The sequence below is a fragment of the Aplysia californica genome, unplaced genomic scaffold (assembly GCF_000002075.1).
Source record: "Aplysia californica isolate F4 #8 unplaced genomic scaffold, AplCal3.0 scaffold00624, whole genome shotgun sequence".
In the NCBI taxonomy this organism is placed as follows: Eukaryota; Metazoa; Mollusca; class Gastropoda; order Aplysiida; family Aplysiidae; genus Aplysia; species Aplysia californica.
The window spans coordinates 280,874-300,836 of NW_004797894.1; the positions used below are offsets into that span (position 1 = coordinate 280,874).

The window sequence follows — 19,963 nt, forward strand, 5'->3', positions numbered from 1 at the left end:
ACAACCATTCACATATGACACCCTTGGTGTGTGGGTAGAAAGTAAAATTTATAGCATATGATCTTCCTACTGTTACAATATAATAATATACTTTACTTTTATCAGCCGCTTACACCCTTTTGGGTATCGTGGGAAGAAAGAGACGTCCCTCTGTCGCCTTCAACTTCATTGGAGACTATATATATTATATAATATAATGGTTTTATTTTGATCAGTGAAAAATTTTACCCTTAAAATAGAATAATGTACTGAGCCAATTGCAGTCATTGCTTTCATCATTCCACGGTTACAGGTCTCTGTCTCCTGAGTGTGACAGCAAGGTAGGCCACCAGAACATTCTTCTGAACTATCCACAACTGGAGTGTTCTGTTTCTATCCTGTTGCTCTGAATACACATCTAGAGACAAATGTCCTAATCCAAATATATAAGGCGTTGTAGTCAAAAAATCAAATTCAAACACTGATGTCATGTCAATGGTCTAGTTGCCAACACAAGAATTTAAAAAATATCTGTTCAAAAGGTTTAAAAAAATAATAACAACCAATTCTTGAAACAAAAGAATAGAAAATTTACCTCAAACTCAAACAGTTAAAATACAGTTAAACTGTCCCCTGAACTAAAACAAACTTTTTTTGAAACTGTCAGTCATCACCTCACAAGGCAAGGATGCATTTGGTCGCTTTTAAGGACAAGCGGGCCAACCCAGATTTTGGGGGTTTCCAGAAATCTTGACCAACACCAAAAGTGGGCATTGCCCTACCTATAGGAGAAGTTTGATTTTGTTTGGTTATAGAGAAAACTCTCCTTGTCTTTTAAAGAAACTGAACAAGGGGCACAAACTTTACCTTCGATTTTCTCAAAACAGCATTTTTCGGGATAGCCCCCTTGTGCTTAAAAGCGACCAATTATCTAAACATAACTTGAATGCTTTACACTGAGAGCAATAGAGCTTCTGAAGTTCCCTTATCCCCCCTCAAACTACACCCCCCCAGCTCTCACACCCACTTCAACATTTGATGGCTACTCACCATCTACATTACAACAATCTCCTGACTTCAGTCAATGCCCGTGAATTGTAAAACAAATAACTTAGCTATTTTCTGAGATGATGCAGAAAAATACAAGACAGTAAACAAGCTTTTAACCCTGTCCGTACGTCGTGTTTTACTATCGTATTCATACGACGTGGGGAACTCCGTGCCACCACTTTCCAAAGAGGAAATTTACTCGTTAATCCGATCCAAACGCTTTGCATAGCAGTCTGTCAAAATGATTTTTTGAGAAATACTGAAAGTTTCAAAGAGATCTTCACACTAGAAGTATTCTACAATGTGAAGAATACGACCCCGGGGTTACAAAATGACCCCCAGGGTGTACGGAGAGGGTTAAACATTACTTGCTTTCCCTATTCAAAACCTGAAAGGATCTGCACCACCTCAAACTAAGTAGGCTATTTCAACAGCTTATGGTTTGACTCTATGATCTAACCAACACTAGTCACAGCAGACCACACACCTCTCTTAGGTCAACACTTCCCAATCTATACCATAATGTTAAAACAACCACACACAATATGCAAACACAAACATAATCCACACACCATTCAACCCACTGGAACAGCCACAACAAGCAGCCACCCTCACATGACTAGATAGGAAGTTCTTGTGCCTTACGCACAATAGCCAACAGGTAATATGTGTCACACGGAGGAATGTGTCGCACGGAGGAATCAGGCGCTCGTCAATTTTTGGGCATTTGGAGTTATTGGTATCATCTTAAAGCTTGTTCATTTGTCTTGCTTTTGGTGAAAAAAATATCCATCTATGTTGAATAGAAGTCGAAATATTTGTGATTGAGGGGTATCAGGGTCACCTGGTTTCAGAGGTGAAATTAGCGAGAAAATGGCTGCCAAAGTTTGGTAATTTCCGTGGTTGAGTCATTGGAAACTGAAAATTGACTTTTTTTTTGCCTTTTATCGATGTTTTTCAGTAAAATCCACACAGAAATGTGTTTTTACAAGGATATAAAAAGTGTTGAGCCAAAAAAGGAAAATTAGAAAAACAATTGCCCAACGATCAGAAAAATGCTAATTTCTTTGATTTCACGATTTTGACGAGCGCCTGATTTCACCACGATGCCTTACATATGATATTCTGCATCTCAATACCAGCAGTGTATAATTTATCATGATCACATTGTGCAGGGGCGAGCATGGTGGACTCAAATAACCTGATACTCTCCATTAAGATAGGCGTATTGTTTTCCATCATGTGCGTAGGGCGATTTTGATTTGAATTCGTGGGAGGAACAGTTTGATCAGGTTTTTCAAGATGGGCTGTTTCAACAAATCCGCACAGGTGTTTGAGAAAACAGTGTTGTCAAAACAAAAGAAAGAGAATATACCGCTCAATCAGGGAATGAAACACTGTATGACCTATCCATGATTTCCAACTGTACATGTTCATATGTTATCTGTGCCCAACTGTATCAACTTTTGATTCATTTAAATTCATAATTTCCTCAGAGTAGCCGAATTCTGGAGAGTAAAACTTGATGGTCAAGTGAACAGTAGATCAAAAGAGGAAAACCAAACATTCTGGCAAGTCATCTCAGCCTTTGCTTCAGTTCATCTTTTATCCAATGGTGATGAATTCAGTAGGATGTGGGACTTTATAAAAAAAAGCAACAGCTTATTCAGCACTTGATTCCACATCGGTATCCGTGATAAAATTCATCTGGATGAAGCTCACCTCAGAGTTGGAGTTGTCCACTACAGCCATTTTGTCCTCAAGCATTTCCCTCAAGGTGCTTGACCCTTGCATTTTCATTTTCGACTCTGCGACCACGGTACACACTTTGCCAGTACCCACCTCTAGAAGAGTGGGAGCACTGATTTTTTCCACGTCACCAACAGGTTTGTTCACATCTATCACTTCTCCACTACCTACCAGGAACAGTTCATCAGATTTCAAGGTCTGAGCCGGACCTCCCTCCCCGACATTCGTTAGTAAACTAGACTCAACATCCTCCTCATCCACCACGACAGTGGCGCTGTTGCCGTTGTTCTCCCCTCCGCAAGCTTCCCCCTTCCCATCCACGTTGACCTCAGGCTTGACGTGGGGGACCACACCCTCTTTGCTGTCCGGGCCGGGGAGGTGGTAGGTGATGGAGTGAACAGTGACCCCGTCCTGCATAGAACTCAGCACAGCTGTGTGTATGCCACCGAGGAGTTCTGCCGTCAACAGCGATGACCTCCCTTCACCCAGCTGTGCCGCGTTGCTCTGTTCGCTGATGGTGGACAATGTGGCATAGATCAGCTGAAGGGACGACACGCCTGTCCTCATCAGACCGGGACACTCCGACAAACGAGCCATGTCCTCCGCATTCACCTGCGTATCACCCTCGGGCAACATCGTCACCTGAGAAACATCGACCGAGAGATTAACTTTCAAGGGAAAAAAATAATGAACTACCCTAAAACAAAAACACACAGATGGTATATTTTCATATATGCTGTTTCAGAGAAATTTCATTCTTTAATTTCTAAAAGGGTATTGTGGTGGGGGGGAGGAATCAGAGAAATTAAAGAAACTCCAGTTGAAGTTATTACCGAAAAAGACAAAATAGAAGAAGAAATATGAAACTTCACATATACTGTATACATCAATGCCAAAAAACCTGCCATCAAAATAAATCTTTACCTGTTAAATTCAATTCTCCACTCTCCACAGAAGTTTCCTCACGATTGTGTACATGAAGAATATGATAAAGATGATGACAAAACTGAAATGCGGCGGTTATCATGATGAAAAACATGAATTCGGATACTACGAGATTATACAGAAGTACCTTGGACTTGACACAAAATCTGAGAAAAGGCAGCCTATGCTTCATGTTAGAGTCTATATAATATTTACTGTGCAAGTTACTAAAGTTTATCTATACTTAGCTAACTTAGCTACTGCACCCAGGGCCTAACCTGCATGTTGAACACTTCTCCCTGGACTCCTGCGTTACTCGGGGTGATGCCTACTGGAGCGTTAGTGCTGATGTTGGTCAGTGTGTTCGGCTCATCACCAGGAAGAACGGCGTGGAACTGTGGGTGCTTCACCAACAGAGATTCCATCTGTAAAGGAATGGGGAAAGAACAAAGCTGTAGCTTACTACAAAGATATAATTGTCAGCAACATAATCGATGTGTATGTGTAACAACTTTATTCAGCTCCTCACCAGACAGAATCTTCCTCAACAATCTCATAAGTTATTTTACAAATTTGAAAGCAACCACTTCTAAAACTTTCAAGGTTATTGTTCAGTGACAACAAAATAACTCGGTCATTGACACATACTACTTCAGTACTGCATATACATCTACCCCCAATTTTGCGCTGCCAAGAGCGAAATACTCGCAGCTAAAGGGATTTGAAAACAACAACAACCCCCAATCTTTTCCACATTTCCTTAGAGGCGGTCTACAAAGCGGAAGATACTGTCTTTATCCCAGTTTGTTTCCACTCAACACAACGCATTGGGGAGTTGAAATTTACAAAGGGTAAGAAGAAGAATGGCTTCATCTTTCATGCCCAATACTCTCAGTAAAATGTGGTTGCATCAAATACATTTGACCAACATCAATTCTAGAAATTTGTATAATGTACACAATCTTTATTGCTGCTTACTTGGTTTTGGCTTACAAAGTACAGAAGATGGTATGGCAGTTAGAAATGATGGGCCTTCGAAATGATGCAGTTATTGTTGTTGTTGTTAGCGATCCAGTAGCATCTGAGCGAAATGATGCAGTTATTGAGATAATATGTAAAACCAAAAGTAGCTCATCAAAATTCAACACTTGACTACCTAGCATTCCCAACTTACCACAGTGTGTCCGGAGACACCAGCCTGGTGTTTGTGTGAGTTGGTGTGGGACCGGGCCATGACTTTACGAGCCTTGGGAAGATCTAGTTTGGCTGGAACAATTTTGTCAGGGATGAGACCTTTCTTGTGGTCCTGCAAAGGAGAAAAACACGACATGTGTCTAAGAATGCATAAAGAGAAAGCAATAAAGTAGCTTATAAACAGGACAGTGAATAATAAATATAATATAAATAATAAATGCTCACAATATATATATGATCTTCCCCATACCTAAAAAACAAGCTCAGTCAGCTTTGTTCACATTATTCATTTATTTAGAAACAGTTCAACAAACTTTGCCTACTTCGCAAAGATCTGTTTTTCTGAGGGTACACTCCATGTGGACCGCTCAGGTTATTGAAAATACTAGACCCTAAACTTTATTGCCCTCATTAGAAAAGACTGGGTACCTCATCCCTTCTATTCTGGCACCAGGAGGTGAAAAAAACCAGAGATGAAGATCAGACTCCTCCACACCCCTGCCTGCAGGAATCAAATGTGATACTTTGCTTTCATGAGACAGGAGAGCACATTACCTCTAGCAGAAAATATACCCCTCAACTTGAATAAATGTGTAGACAAAATTATCTTTTTTTAGTTTTATTAAGAGTTTTACGGTATTTGCAACACAATAAGGTCATATAAGTGTCGAAGATTAGAGGTGTTACAAGAGAGTAACAAACACAAAAAAGAAGGAGGGGAGATAAGGACGATAGATGTTTGATAGGAAAGAAGAAGCAAACCACACCAGAGCACCCACCAACCACCCACGACAAAATTATACAAACTGACTTTCTTATTAGAACATTCGAAACAGCGGTGGCGTCAGATGTCAGAGGTCAGAGGAGGTACCTGTATATGGTTGTTGTAGAAGGTCTGGTTGATGGTTCTGAAAGGACAACGAGAGCACTGGAAGATCCCCCCAGCTGCCCCGGGATGCTTGTGCTTCATGTGCTGCTTCAAGGAGATACTCTGGATGCACGTGTAGGGACACAGAGTGCACTGGTACTGCTTCTGACCTGTGTGACGCATCTGGGGACATATATATGGGAAACATCAATGAAGATGGGTACCGCCATGCTTAATTCTCTCCACCAGTCGTTGAAAAGATTGCAAATTTTTCATGGCCCCATCGATACAATTTACCAGCGGAAATGGAAAAGGCGGGGATATCATAGAAACAGCTAGAAAAGGAAGCACAGGACAGGCTACAGCTGGAGAAATGTTATGGATTCATAGAAATCTGTTGAATGGCTGACTGTAAAACCTGAAAAGCATATGAGCTCTACTCCCACCCAGCAGGTACCTCAAGAACACAGATAATACAACCAATTCCAAAAGGTAGCAAAATTAACTTCACCCATATATATGAATTCAAACCTCCAGAAGCTAATTCCACTTGATATGAGTTCAACGGTTACAAGGCAGTGCAAAATGTCTCTTTCCTTTCTGCCCTGCTTGCACACTATTATAATTTGAACTACACGTTCAGACAATACTAATCACACAACAATTAACCACTCACACTTAAATGAACATCTCCTCTGTCACAAAGGTGACTGAACATGTCATAGCTGAAATTCTATTCTTGTATCAGTTGTTAAACCCTATCCGTACGTCCCGTTTTACTATCGTATCCATACGACATGGGGAACTCTGTACCATCATTTAACCCAATTCGTACGTTGTGTTTTATTATCGTATCCATACGACGTGGGGAACTCTGTGCCACCACTTTCTAAAGAGGAAATTTACTCGTTAATTCGATCTGTATGCTTCGCACAGAAGTCTGTCAAAATGATTTTTTGAGAAATACTGAAAGTTTCAAAGAGATCTTTGCTAGAAGTATTCTAAAATGTGAAGAATACAACCCCAGGGGTACAAAATGACCCCAGGGCATATGGATAGGGCTAAAAAAGATTCAGTTAAAACTTTTTTAATTTTGTGAATTAAACCTTGTCCTCTTTTCTTTCCAGTTTGTCAACACATCAACTCAGAAGGAATAGAAAAACCTTCAAATCTGACTTTCCAGTTAATAACTACATTTTCTTTTCTCCTCTCGGGGTAGAGATAGTGAAGTAGTCCCATTTTGATTCTGTAGTCTTTCAACAATACGAGTATGAGGAGGGGAAATAAAATGACTTCATGGGAGCAACAGATGTCCTTACATCTCTATGAAAATAATAGAATCTTATCAAGCCGCGTGTTCTCACCTTGTGTCGTCTCATGGAGTTGTGGTCTCCTGTTGTGTAGGCGCAGATATCACATCTGTATGGAGAGCAGACAAGGGATCAGTTTTAGTATTTGTAAGAGTTTTACAGCACTTGCAACACAATAAGGTCATATAAGTGTCGAAGATTAGAGGTGTTACAAGAGAGTAACAAACACAAAAAAAAGGAGGAGAGATCAGGATGATAGATGTTTTGATAGGAAAGAAAGAGCAAACCACACCAGAGCACCCGCCAACCACCCACAGGGATCAGTTTGTTGTAGTTAGGATAGCACATGTTTGTAACCAAAAGGTCCTGGGTTTCTTAGCCACAAAGATCTTTCTCAATTCTTTTCAATGTATTTCCCGTGATTCTTTGACAGTGTCTAATAGCGGGCAGAGGTCAAGACACAAGTGCTGTCACATAAACAGCCAAACTCTTGGTACAGTAATAGGATAGTGAACCAGGAGTTTACTTGTAGGACACAAAAACAGAAATTGAGAAACCAAATCCTCACCATACAGAACACGATTTTTTACAAAGACTTTCCTTTGGGGCCATTTTTGGGTAGCCATGTCATGCACGAAAGATGCTATAAACTCACCTTTAAAACGGAGAGTCCAAATTTACTTTGTAACCCTATTTTTTCCCTGTTTCCTCATGTGAAGAATTTAAACAGATATGAGCTTTTTTTATGACAAGTAATTCAAATCCAACCCTATTTGCTCCTTGCGTTCTCATGAAAAGTTCTTGTAACTTTTCTTTACCATGGCCCAGTTTATCTTAATGTGAACATAAAATGTCACAGCCAGCCCACAGACTCATTCTTTTTTTTATTTATTAATTTCTTTATCAGTAATCTGACAGGGTAGATTAAAAAAAGCATTTTGCACTCTACACGGGGATAAACATGACATTACAAAAACTCTGAGAGCGCTCACTTGAAAGGTTTCTCTCCTGTGTGGGTCCTCAAGTGAAGCTGCATCATGGCTTTCCTGGCAGTGGTGTGGTTACAGTACAGGCACTGGAACGGCTTGAAGTTGGTGTGGACAGCTTCTTTGTGTTTTTTCAAGCACTTGCTGCGGGCGGGGGAGCGGGGGGGGATAATATAAAATAGTAAATAAAAAACAAAAATAACAAGCTGCACAAAGATTTTTAAAACCCAGAAGAACTGATAAATTCTGTTTTGGAATTTCTCCTGGTGATATATGCACATAATAGCCACATAAAAGAAATCTATCCTACTAGCGATTAGTACTGGGAAGATGAAGAAAATGTGGAAAAATTGTCAGTTGTAAGGAATGTATTTCTTTATCAAATCTTCTCCATCATCTGTATTTCCTCCTAAATGTTCAGTTTATAATTTTATCGCACAACTTCATTCTATGTGGTGCAAAGAAAAGTCTTTCATTTATCACCATCCCACCACGAAAGCTATACACAAATCTAACCAATACAAAAGATATTTTAAAGACAACTTTAGACAACACTATGTCATCTTCATCATCATCATCAATGACTTTCACTCCTGGCAGGGTATGGGCCACATACAAGCTCCTTCCATTTATCTCTGTCCTGGGCCATCCTTCCAAGCTCGTTCCAAGTGAGCTCCATCTCTCTCATGTGCCTTTCCACGCATCCTCTCCATGTTTCCCGTGGCCTACCCCTGCCTCGTGCTCCCTGTTGGTTCCACTGTAGTGGCTGTCTTGTGAAGTTTCCGCTGGGCTTTCTGAAGGTGTGTCCATCCATCTCCACTTTTTTAGTCCTATTTCTACTTCTATATCCTTTTGACCTGTCCTTTCCCACAGCTCTTCATTTCTTATTCTATCATGCCACTTAATTCTTAGAATACTCCTCATTATGTCGTCTTACCTGTTGGCAAATAGCCTATCACAGACGTCGCATTTTTTGGAGGCAAACCAATGTCCTGAAGCATCACGGCCCTCCTGACTTGTGTGTATGACCTGGTGATTCTTCATCTGGGACGACTGGCGGAATCCTTTACCACACAGATTACAGGTATACGGTTTCACATCAGTGTGAATTTCCTGTTATAAGAAAAAAGCCTCTAAACTTATTGGAATAACAACACAAATGTGAACAGACATCATCCAGAAATGAAGAAATAAAATCTCCGATTCATCTTCCTCGACCTCATTTTGAAATATAAAAATAGAGAAAAAGAAGAAAAAAAAAAAAAAACTTGTTTTAGTTTTAGTAGAAGTTTTACGGCGCTCGCAACTGCATAAGAACAACAACTTGATCAGATACCGAGTAAGGGAAGTGGAAGAGAAATTAAAGGAAGAGGTAGAAAATATTTATCACTCTCAAATATTCATTAAAATTAAAGTGATTCAGAGCAGGCAAGTGGTGAGGTGCCATGCATTTCAGTACGGCCAATCATCTTGTAGGCCTATCCCTCAGAACCCCTACTTAAGTGTAACTGCACATATATACAAGAATGTGAACCAGCACGCATTAGCATGAGCAGTGAATAAATGCTGATTGTCCACTATTTTCAAAGACTGATATTTGTTTCTTTCTTTAATAATAAAGTCTAAAAACAGACGGCCATTTACTTCCTATCTCGACTAAAAATCAATCCTATTCCTGTAAAACACACCGCTTCTCCCCCCCCCCCCCCCCCCCCCCCCAAACTAAACAAATTCTGCTGTTCTTATCTTACCATGTGAACTGACATCTTATGAGGAGTGTCTGTCTTGTAATTGCAAACGTCACAAGTCAAAAGATCAACATCCACCTGAGAGAGAAATAAACAGGTCATGGAGTAATCCAAGTGTGTTACAAAGACATGTGAGGGAAAAAACTGCACCCCCACAAACCAGCCTTAGATGTTATTATCGATCCAGACAAACCAGCCTTAGAAAAATGCCACTGTTAAGGCTACAGGAACAGAAAAGATTAAGAGATTAATCATCTCACAGGAGCATTCAGTAAGCAACTGGTATAAATGATACCACACTGAAAAGAAGTAAATGTGCACTAGCTGGGCCCCCTTTCGATGAAAGGAATGATCGGTGCATTAACATGAACTGAAAGTCATTGGCCAACTATATTTACACTCTGCTGGAATGGAGCAATCAATCCTGAGAGATGCAAAAAATTAGAAGGTCTATAGAGATGTATAGATTGATTCTCTGTTCCGCTTTCGTGGTTGTACACCCCAGAATTCCAAAGGCCTGGAAAGAGGGCGCACGGCTATTGAACGGAAACCTCACTTGTTTACAATGGCGTCTTTGAAGACGGACTTTCCCAGGATTGGATCTAAACGAAACTAATAAAAAACTGAAAATTAAACTACAGTGACTTCAGGCTCCTCAATGGTACTATGCACCCTTTAAGGGATTCTGAACCACCATTAATTTTGTCAAATTCGAAAGTTAAGTGGTTCCGAAGTTTTAGGCGGCCAAAGTGACAAACTTTCACAAATATAATATGTACAGATAACAAACACACAACACAATTAACCAAATTACATAACCTTTTTCACCAGTATCAATGTGCAAAACAAAAGATTTCTTGTCACAGCACAAGAAAACTTATACAATTTGTAGCATTTGTGCACAATCTTAAACTTCAAAATTCTATTATCGAAGTGACTATTCCCAGTGACACTGGGGATAGGTACAGAAACTATTCCCAGTGACAAGGGAACTCTTTTGCATTAAAAAATCAGAAGGCATTGCACTGTAGCCTAGAAAGACTCTCTTCTCACTTCAGTCAGTTCACTGAGTTCAGTACTTTTGTTCTCTTCTCTTACATAGGGCTTAGACTTGACCGTAGAATAGAGATCTAGAGATCTAGATCTTGTTTAAGGAAGAAGAGTTGGGAATGATTTCTATCTGTCCTGTACTGTGGTCTCCGAAATCCGTAGCCTGTGAAGATCTAGATCTAGATAATCTAGATCTACACGTACATTTAAATTACGACTGTACGACAACAAGCAAACATAGAATGATCATTCCTTTTTCTTAAAAAAAAAACCCTCACACTCACACCAGAATCTACTTTAGTTTAGTTAGATCTAGATCTACAATCTAGATCTAAATTAGATATAGTCTAGAGATCTAGTATTTAGTAACCCATCACCATCATCATGCCCATGTAGATCAGTGTGGGAACAATAGGCTAATGGGCCCATCTGTTCTCATTTCTCAGTGTCACTGGGAATAGTTTCTGGATCTATTCCCAGTGACACTGGGAACAACTCTGCCCTGGGCCCTATTGCCAGTGGTTTCTGGGCCTATCCCCAGTGTCACTGGGAATAGTTTCTGGTCCTATCCCCAGTGTCACTGGGAATAGTTTCTGGGCCTATCCCCAGTGTCACTGGGAATAGTTTCTGGGCCTATCCCCAGTGTCACTGGGAATAGTTTCTGGTCCTATCCCCAGTGTCACTGGGAATAGTGCTTTCCTTCTATTATACAGTATTCACAGTCACTAAAAGTTATAAATGACAGGTGCAAACAAGATCAATACCAATAGCTGCCATTTTTTAAAACCTAGTGTGATGTGCACCTTGCATCACTTCATTAAAATTTCAAATGAGAAGTAATTTCAGATCTTTTATTCACATTTTCTTTCCCTCCATGGTGTAAGGTGTTAAGAAGAAAAGTGGTTCAAATTTAGAGTCACTGAATCATGAATCATTAACACAATTATTTGAAAAATTCAGTTTCTCAAGTACACATGGCTACTGTATAAAAAAAGAGACTGGATAATGGTTAGAGAATGCTTTACAAAAAAAACATCCATACTCATAAGCACTAATCCATTAAAAAAATTTGTTACAATGCACAAATCATAAATTCAAAAATTCACATCATAGACTCATGAACAAACATACACACTGTATACACATTCACTTGCACATACACCAAACCTCCCCACCCCCATCCCCCTCCCCTAAAAAAAATCTACACACAACAACAAACCTGATGATGCCGCCACAAGTGCATGCGTAGATGCTTCCAGAACTCATGAGGCATCTGACACTCTTTGCATGTGAATGCTGTGTCCTGTAAATTATGACATGCCACGTGGACCTTGAGACCTGCCGACGTTCATTGACACATGAATTAATAAATGAATGGCTCATACAAATATAGGTAATAAGCAAAGGCTTCCTTCCTTCCATCTTCCCTCCCATTCCCCCTCTCTCCATCCTTCCTTCCTTCCTTCTTCCCTCCCATTCCCCCTCTCCCTCCCTCCCTCCCTCATTAACTTTCATAAGAATGCTCATAGGATCTTACAGCAATTCCTTTGGAAATTCAGTTCATTGCATTTTACATTTAATGCCATTTCAACAAGAAAAATTTTTTTAACTCCTGATTTGTTAAGCTTTATTTCAGTTTTCCGTTCTTTTGGATATTCTGTAATTCGGTATGTCACTTCATTATTTTACTATCAAACTATTTCCAAATACTTTTTAAGAATCAAAACTCAGTTTTCAAAGACATGAAAATCACTTTTGTCAGCTATAAGTCATAAAAAACTAATTAAGTAACTAATCTGTACTGATATAATTTCACAACTCAGGTGATAAGAAAATTGAGCCTTGCAAGAACCCTGGCACCAACAACTGAAATAGGAAATAAACCTTCATCGGTCTTGAACCTCGCCTTGCAGCTCATCATGGGGCAGAAAATTTGGTAACCAAGGGCAGCAGCGACTTTATGCTGCCGTTTCTTCGGGCGCGTCCCCAGCACATAGTCGTCCTTCAGAGCTTTCGGCGGTTTCACTCTTCGCCGTACGCGTCCATCTGGGTGAGTAGTGTTGGTGCCTTCTGACACACTCGGCAGCCACTCCAAGTCATCGGGATCAACAAATGGTTCAGTTTTAATCTTAGGCTGCATTTCAGACTTCTTTTTCCTGCCTCTCTTTGCCCCTCCAACCTGAAAAAGAGTGTTATCCATTCTGTAACCCGCAAGTACTTTTTCAGTAGAGGGAGGGAGGGAGGGAGGGAAAGAGGGAGGGAGGGAGAGAGGGAGGGAAGGAGGGAAGGAGGGAAGGGAGGAAGGAAGGAAGGAAGGAAGGAAGGAAGGAAGGAAGGAAGGAAGGAAGGAAGGAGACACAACCACAAAACTACAAATCATCAAATGACACAAACAGATTGTGTAGTAGGAACCTAGTACCTCACTCACTCATCGACTCACTCACTGACCTGCACTCCAATACTGACGCCTGTACCCTGCATCAGTTCCTTGTGCTCCGATTGCATGTGTGTCTGGCAGTCTTCCATGGAGGTAAAGGCCAACTTGCAAAGGCCGCAAAGCAGGAATTCCTATAAATACAGAATATCCTGTTTTCCTTTCGTATTTGAAGTAATTTGTGAGAAGCAATCTGAACAATAAAATCTACTCCGTAAGTAGTTTCTTTTATTTAAGACAAAACTTAAATCAACACAGAATTTTTTTTCAAGTTTACAACTTCAACTATGTCATTGTACTCAAGAACAAAACTTTGAAAAACCGAAGATGAAAAAATAAGCTTTTCATCAATTACACTGTAAGAAATGGAGAAAAACAGAAACTGAAAGCACTAGCCAAGGGAAGATTAGACTAAAATTAACTGCCTATGCCATTTAGTAGGATGTAAAACAGCTATCAAAGCAATGAGGAGTTACTTCACAAAGCAGCTGACAAGACATTTAAAGAACAGACAAAGGTTTACAATTAATTATAACGTATATTATTTTCCAGAACTTATCATGAACAATACCCATTAAATTGCAACCTTCAATTCGAGAACGAGGAAGAAGAAAAAGAAAGAAGAAACCTTCAACGAAAATTTCTCTAACCTTTGTCTCTGCATTTTCGGGGATGTTAACAGGTTCAGCCGGTTCTGATGAACTTACAACGTACTGGGGTTGACCACCTGAGTTTCCTGAGAGGAAGGCATAATTTCAAGTAAGGATATTTTTCCAACTGTTGCATATCATTGGCCAGCTGTTAAAGTGTACTAAGTCCAATTTGTTTTGTTTTTTTATTGCAGTTTCTTAATCAGTTTTTGCCCTCTCCTATGAAATTTTGCTTTCAGGACTTTGTGTATTTTAACAACTTATCGGCGATATTATCATAAAGTAAAAGCGCTTGAAGTGGCACTAAGGGCAGCACCAAACAAAAACTACAAACTTTGACCACAACATCCTTTAAATATATTAATGAAGCTGTACAATTGGTGTAAAGCAGGCATACCTATAGCCAAGGAAATACAGAAAAGAAACTAATACTGAAGACATTCTCTACTTTTAGGAAAATGTTAATTAAAAGTAAGTTCATCATAAATACTTAGTTTTAGTAAGAGTTTTACGGCACTTGCAACACAATAAGGTCATATAAATGCCAAAGGTTAGGGATGTTACAAGAGAGTGACAAACACAAAAAAGAAGGAGGAGAGATCAGGATGATAGATGTTTGATAGGAAAGAAGGAGCAAACCACACCAGAGCACCCATCAACCAACCACTATCATAAATATACTCTATGGCAAAAGATTTTTTTTTTAAACCCAAAGAATAGCAACATCTTTATTCACCTTCATTGTAACCCTGCAGCTGAATCGCCATGACAGTGTACGACTGAGAGGAGTTCAGATTCGGCAATTCTGCGGAAGCCACCGCCGTGCCCGAGTCTGAGCTGAACGGCTGAAGCTGCTGCACCGAAGGAGCTGCCTGCAGCTGTACCACAGACTCCAGGGAGAGGGGGCCGCCCGCGGAGGTGGACAGATGACCGCTGGTGCCGCCGCTCTCCTCCGACGGCTTGACCAAGTTAATCAACTCTGTGAGGTCGGGGGTCGAAGTGTTGCTCAAGGTCAGGGGCCCGCTCTGTGACACTGCCGGCACTGCCAGAGGGGCAAACGACACTAGCAGAACAACAGAAATTATGTTAACCCTATCAGTACATCATGTTTTACTATCGTACCCTTACAACGTGGGGAACTTCCCCCATTTTCAAAGAGGAAATTTACTCGTTAATCTGATCCGTACGCTTTGCATAGCAGTCTGTCAAAATGATTTTTTGAGAAATACTGAAAGTTTCAAAGAGATCTTCGTACTAGAAGTATCCTAAAATGTGAAGAATACAACTCCGGGGGTACAAAATGACCCCAGGGCGTACGGATAGGGTTACGGTGGGAAGAACTCAGTGAAGTTAAATCCTGTGCTTACAAAAACACTTGACATGTAAAAAATTCTTCACATAACTAGCTCAAACTGCACCTGAGATAAGAGCATCAAAGGTAGAGAAACAACAGAGATCTATTCTTAAATCTCTCCAATGAGACGATATTTATATAATTGTTTTAAAGTGAAGAAATATAATTATGAGCCAACTTAATTTCTTATGTTCTTTTTGAGCTCAAACTGCTGCAACCACTAGCAGTGTTACTCTAGTCACAACAAATGTTTGATTCTTAGAGATTTTATCAGATTTCATATTTCATCTTTCTATGTTTTTTTAAAGCTTTTTCGTAAAGAACACGTAAGCCTTCTGTGGTCTGAGGATCAGTGTGCACAGATGTCATCATCATTATCATCATCAACTTAACAATTCTTGTTTTGTTCTTCTAGAAATCATAACAAATTGCAACATGTCAATACATTTTCAGTTCTAGTAAGAATTTTACGGCACTTGCAACCCAATAAGGTCATATAAGTGCCGAAGATTAGAGGTGTTACAAGAGAGTAACAAACATAAAAAAGAAGGAGGGGAGATAGAGACGATAGATTTTTTATAGGAAGAAGGAGCAAACCACACCAGAGCACCCGCCAACTACCCATCAATACATTTTTACGTAACCAACAAATATGGGCACCAAAATCAGGACACGGGACCAACCAAAAAAAAAAAAAGTGTGCACAGACAAACTCACCTGAAGTCAAACCTTTGTCCAAATAGGCTTGACTATCAGAGGTGAAACTCAACACATCATCGGACACCTGTAACGAGAAACTGCTGCCGCCGTTCACGTAGCTGTTGCTGTTACTGCTGTTGCCGATGAGGGAGTTGTTCAGGCTGTAGTTACTGGCTGTGGACGCCGCCGACGTCACTGGTGGAGTGCTGGAGTTCCCCACAGCGGCAGACACAGCTGCATCCAGGGCTTTGGCCAAAGATGAACTATTGGTATGAGATTGGCCTGGGGAAACAAATGGTTCAAAATATAAGTAAACATTTACTTCTGCTTGTTTCCTCTCTCCCTTTTTTTTTAACTGTTCAAGTTCAAGTTTTACCGCTATACCTTGAAATTTAGGAAAACATAACTTCTATTGATGACAGTAAATAATTATGATGCTGAAACTTGAACGAATAACTGTCTTAACAAGGATTCAGAGTTAACAAAAAGAGGTCACTGATGTTCCTTTTTTTCAGTTGCATGCGGATAAAGCAGACAAATGGAGAACTGAACTTTTTAAAAAAGGATTTTTAACTGAACTGCCAAAATATGTATCCCACAGAAAATGTTGACACCGGTACCTTCAGTATTTCAACTACGGCTCTCTCAAGTCAACACAGTATCGCTTTGACTTACTGTTATGAGTTTGGGTGTTCGTAGAATCTGTTTGTGAACTTTGCACTGTCTGCAAGTGTTGCTCTTTCACGTGAACACTCATCTCTGGGGACTGTGTGCAAGTATATGGACAAAATTTACACTTGTACACAACATCCATGTAGTCTTCAATCTTTAAACCCTCCATAGTGCTATAACTTATGGCCCAGGAGACTCAAATCAGAGAGGATTCAGCTCAGGTCAGCCCCAGCACAAACTGATGAATATCTGGGGGAGAAAAAAAAGCATAAAAGAAAATACAGAAATTGAATCAATAGAGGCTAACTTAATCTAAGTGTCAAAATAAAATTGCTTTTTCAAGATCAGGATATATTGCTAGCTCCAAGATCGCAAAAATAAAGCCTTAGCTCTGATTAATGATGCGAATAAATTTGCACCTGTCGCAGCCATTTTTACTACGGCACTAAAATTATGAGCTGTGCAAAAACTTTTGTTACACATGTCCCTTGATTTTGTAGTACTGACAATTAATTTGAACTTAGAATGAGTTGATATTTATTCACTTCCCCAATGATATCAGCTCATATGTAGATGACTGCACTCTGTACGTCTTTGAGCAACTAGAGAAAATCTAGCAGTCTACTACGATAGCCATCATTATACAGTCAAACCTGCTTTAAATAGCAAAAACCTGTGTAAAAGAAGGAAACCTGTCACAACAGAATCTCCCTGCTCCCCCCTTGACAAATTCCTCTATAATTACCTCCATAAGACAGAAACCTGTCTAACACAGAAACAGAATGAGAAATTCCTTCCCTTTAGAGTGTTTTTACTTAGTCTAAGACAGAAAATGCCACTCAGCCCTGATATACAAAACTATCAAGTTTGGTTCAGTCGCCACTTAGAACCTTTACACCATGATGCCAGGTGAGAAGGGTCAGTATGGGTGCAATTTGAGGGAAGATATTACACCATCTCTGTGAGCCCTTAGCAGTGCAGATGGTTAGTGTGGAGTGGGGGTACGAAATCTCACCAGTGCCCGTGAAAGTGCTTGAGCGGCGCTCCAACAGAGACTTTCAAGGACAGCCAGAGACTAGACGTGTGAAATTAGTTTGACCAAAGCCTGCCGCCCAGACCATGGCTGGCCGAGAAAATAAGTTTCTTGAATCGTTGTCACATACAGGGGAGGGATGGCATTGGTTGACTGTGCATCAACGGGTGGAAGCAAAGGGGAAGTTCAAGCATTTCTGTTTTTAATCATTAATAAATCGAACAGCTTGGTCCTATGAAATACAAGCACTGGTGGCAATGGAATAAGTAGGACTGACTCAAGCCACTATCACTATCAGAGAGGACAGTAGTTTATAAGACGTGTGAAGTTTTGATCACTGCTCGCCGACCAGACAAGCAAACCTTGATGAACCACCGGCTGGTCCTTTGAACCCCCCACCACCCCCCCCCGTCCTCCATCTTCCCCTAAATTTCCCATCTGATCTAAGACTTAATTTTTTTCTAGCTCCTTAGCCTTAGCGATTCTGTCTTATTTATTATATAGTATAGTATACAACATGTTTGACTGCAATTCTCCTGGAGGGCCTTACCAGTATATTGAATTATATTATATAAATTTATATATATCTACATACAATTTAAATTTACACTGTGGCTACGTTCACAGCGCCTTGAATGTAGTTTGGCCTTCTTCCATTCTCCCTTGTTTCTGCGAACGACTTTTATTTTCAAATTGTCGAGCGTTGCTGGGTCCGTACCCAGGAAACGGATCGATGTTGTGTTTCACGCGCTAGGCGAGCGAAACCTTGAAGACCCAGGCTATTTTGCAGTGCTAGCCTTCGCCCTCCGTAAATTCCATTGCATTCGGACCACTGCTGCATTATTTTTCTCGCGAGTATTCCTGTGCTGTTTCCTCATTCACTCTGCTGAGAGAGCGACCATAACGTTTCAGTCGTGCCTCTGTGCCAACGGTGGATGATTCAGGGCGTAGTGAACGTAGCCTGCAAGCTATGTTCACGGCGTCATAAACGTTTTTAATTTTATAAAATTTAACACTTTATTCTGTCTTATTTATTGCTTGTAAAATGTTAGTTATTACTCTCAATAGTTTGGGCCTACAGTTTACTGCATCAGCTCGTGCACACAGCAAATGCCAAAATTTTGTAGGGCCTACTGAAGCCTACTGGACACTGCACAGACAGTACAGAGTGTTACAGTGTAACAGAGACGGGGAGAAAATATGAGAAATTGAAAGTGAAAGAGTTGAGAGTAGGCCAAGCCAACATGGATCCAGTCTTTCATGATAGTCCTCATCCTGAGGCAAGCTTTCGATGCAGCTAAGCAAAGTAATAAAACAAGTTATTTTACTGAATGAAGAACAGCAGTGCTCACGACAATTCCGAAACTTCAAATAATGGACCGCAGACGATAGCGATAAAACGAAAGTTCGATACTCATGTCCGCCATGTTTACAGTTCAGTCATGGAGACACAACAGTAAAGCACATTACCCTCAACGCCATATTGTCGATATTCACAACATCAGATAAAGAAGTTTGCTCTAGGAGATAAAATAAACAAACTATAGTTTTGTACAAACAACTTATATACATCATTCATTTGAATTCAACCCGTTGACATTACGTTGGAAATTGTAGGACTGCAGAGTAGCTTGCTTTCCAGTCTGTACAATCTGGGTTTTCGAGTACGGACGGTGGCCTTTCTGAAGCTATTTTCCAGCGGGAGGCTACTACAAACGGTAAAGAGCTCCACGCGCCCCGCCGTACATGAATTATCGACCTTATTAAAATGTTATTATCTTTTCGCTTTTTTAAAGCCCCGTGAATGGTTGACTTACATAGGCCGGTACATTGTATGCGTCTTCCGTTCATAGTAGAGTTACTCTATGATTCCATTTGACTTAATGACAGGATTGACAGCTCCATCTACGAGTCTCTTCTAGATCTAAACATGAAAAGCTACATCCTTGACCGAAATCAATTAATTTGTGGATTTTGTTTTCACCAATTTAATGGGAATAAAGACACAAACATATTACTGTAAAGTAAAACAAATGACAAACTGTAATTCAATTTCGCGAAGAACTTTGATTATTGCTGCCTCAACAACATCATCAACAATTACAACAAAAATACAAACAATTAAAACAATAATTAACCGTAATAATAATTATAAGCCAACTAATATGATAATAATTAATGATGATGATGATGATGATGATGATGATGATGATGATGATGATGATGATGATGATGATGATGATGATGATGATGATGATGATGA

At 40.1% G+C, this 19,963-nt stretch overlaps 1 protein-coding gene across 1 annotated transcript; it reads right to left on the reverse strand.

Moving 5' to 3' along the window:
* Nucleotides 1-2,075: 2,075 nt before the first annotated feature.
* Nucleotides 2,076-19,378, reverse strand: LOC101845953. The gene is made up of 16 exons (XM_005107716.3): nt 19,304-19,378; nt 16,671-16,916; nt 16,014-16,277; nt 14,679-15,005; nt 13,943-14,028; nt 13,307-13,426; nt 12,743-13,037; nt 12,078-12,196; nt 9,812-9,886; nt 8,998-9,173; nt 8,067-8,204; nt 7,129-7,183; nt 5,768-5,947; nt 4,877-5,008; nt 3,981-4,127; nt 2,076-3,420 (listed from the first exon to the last, which is right to left on the reverse strand). Exons 2-16 carry the CDS (start codon nt 16,834-16,836, stop codon nt 2,692-2,694), a joined length of 3,009 nt encoding a protein of 1,002 aa, XP_005107773.1. The 5' UTR covers nt 16,837-16,916; nt 19,304-19,378; the 3' UTR covers nt 2,076-2,691.
* Nucleotides 19,379-19,963: the final 585 nt, after the last annotated feature.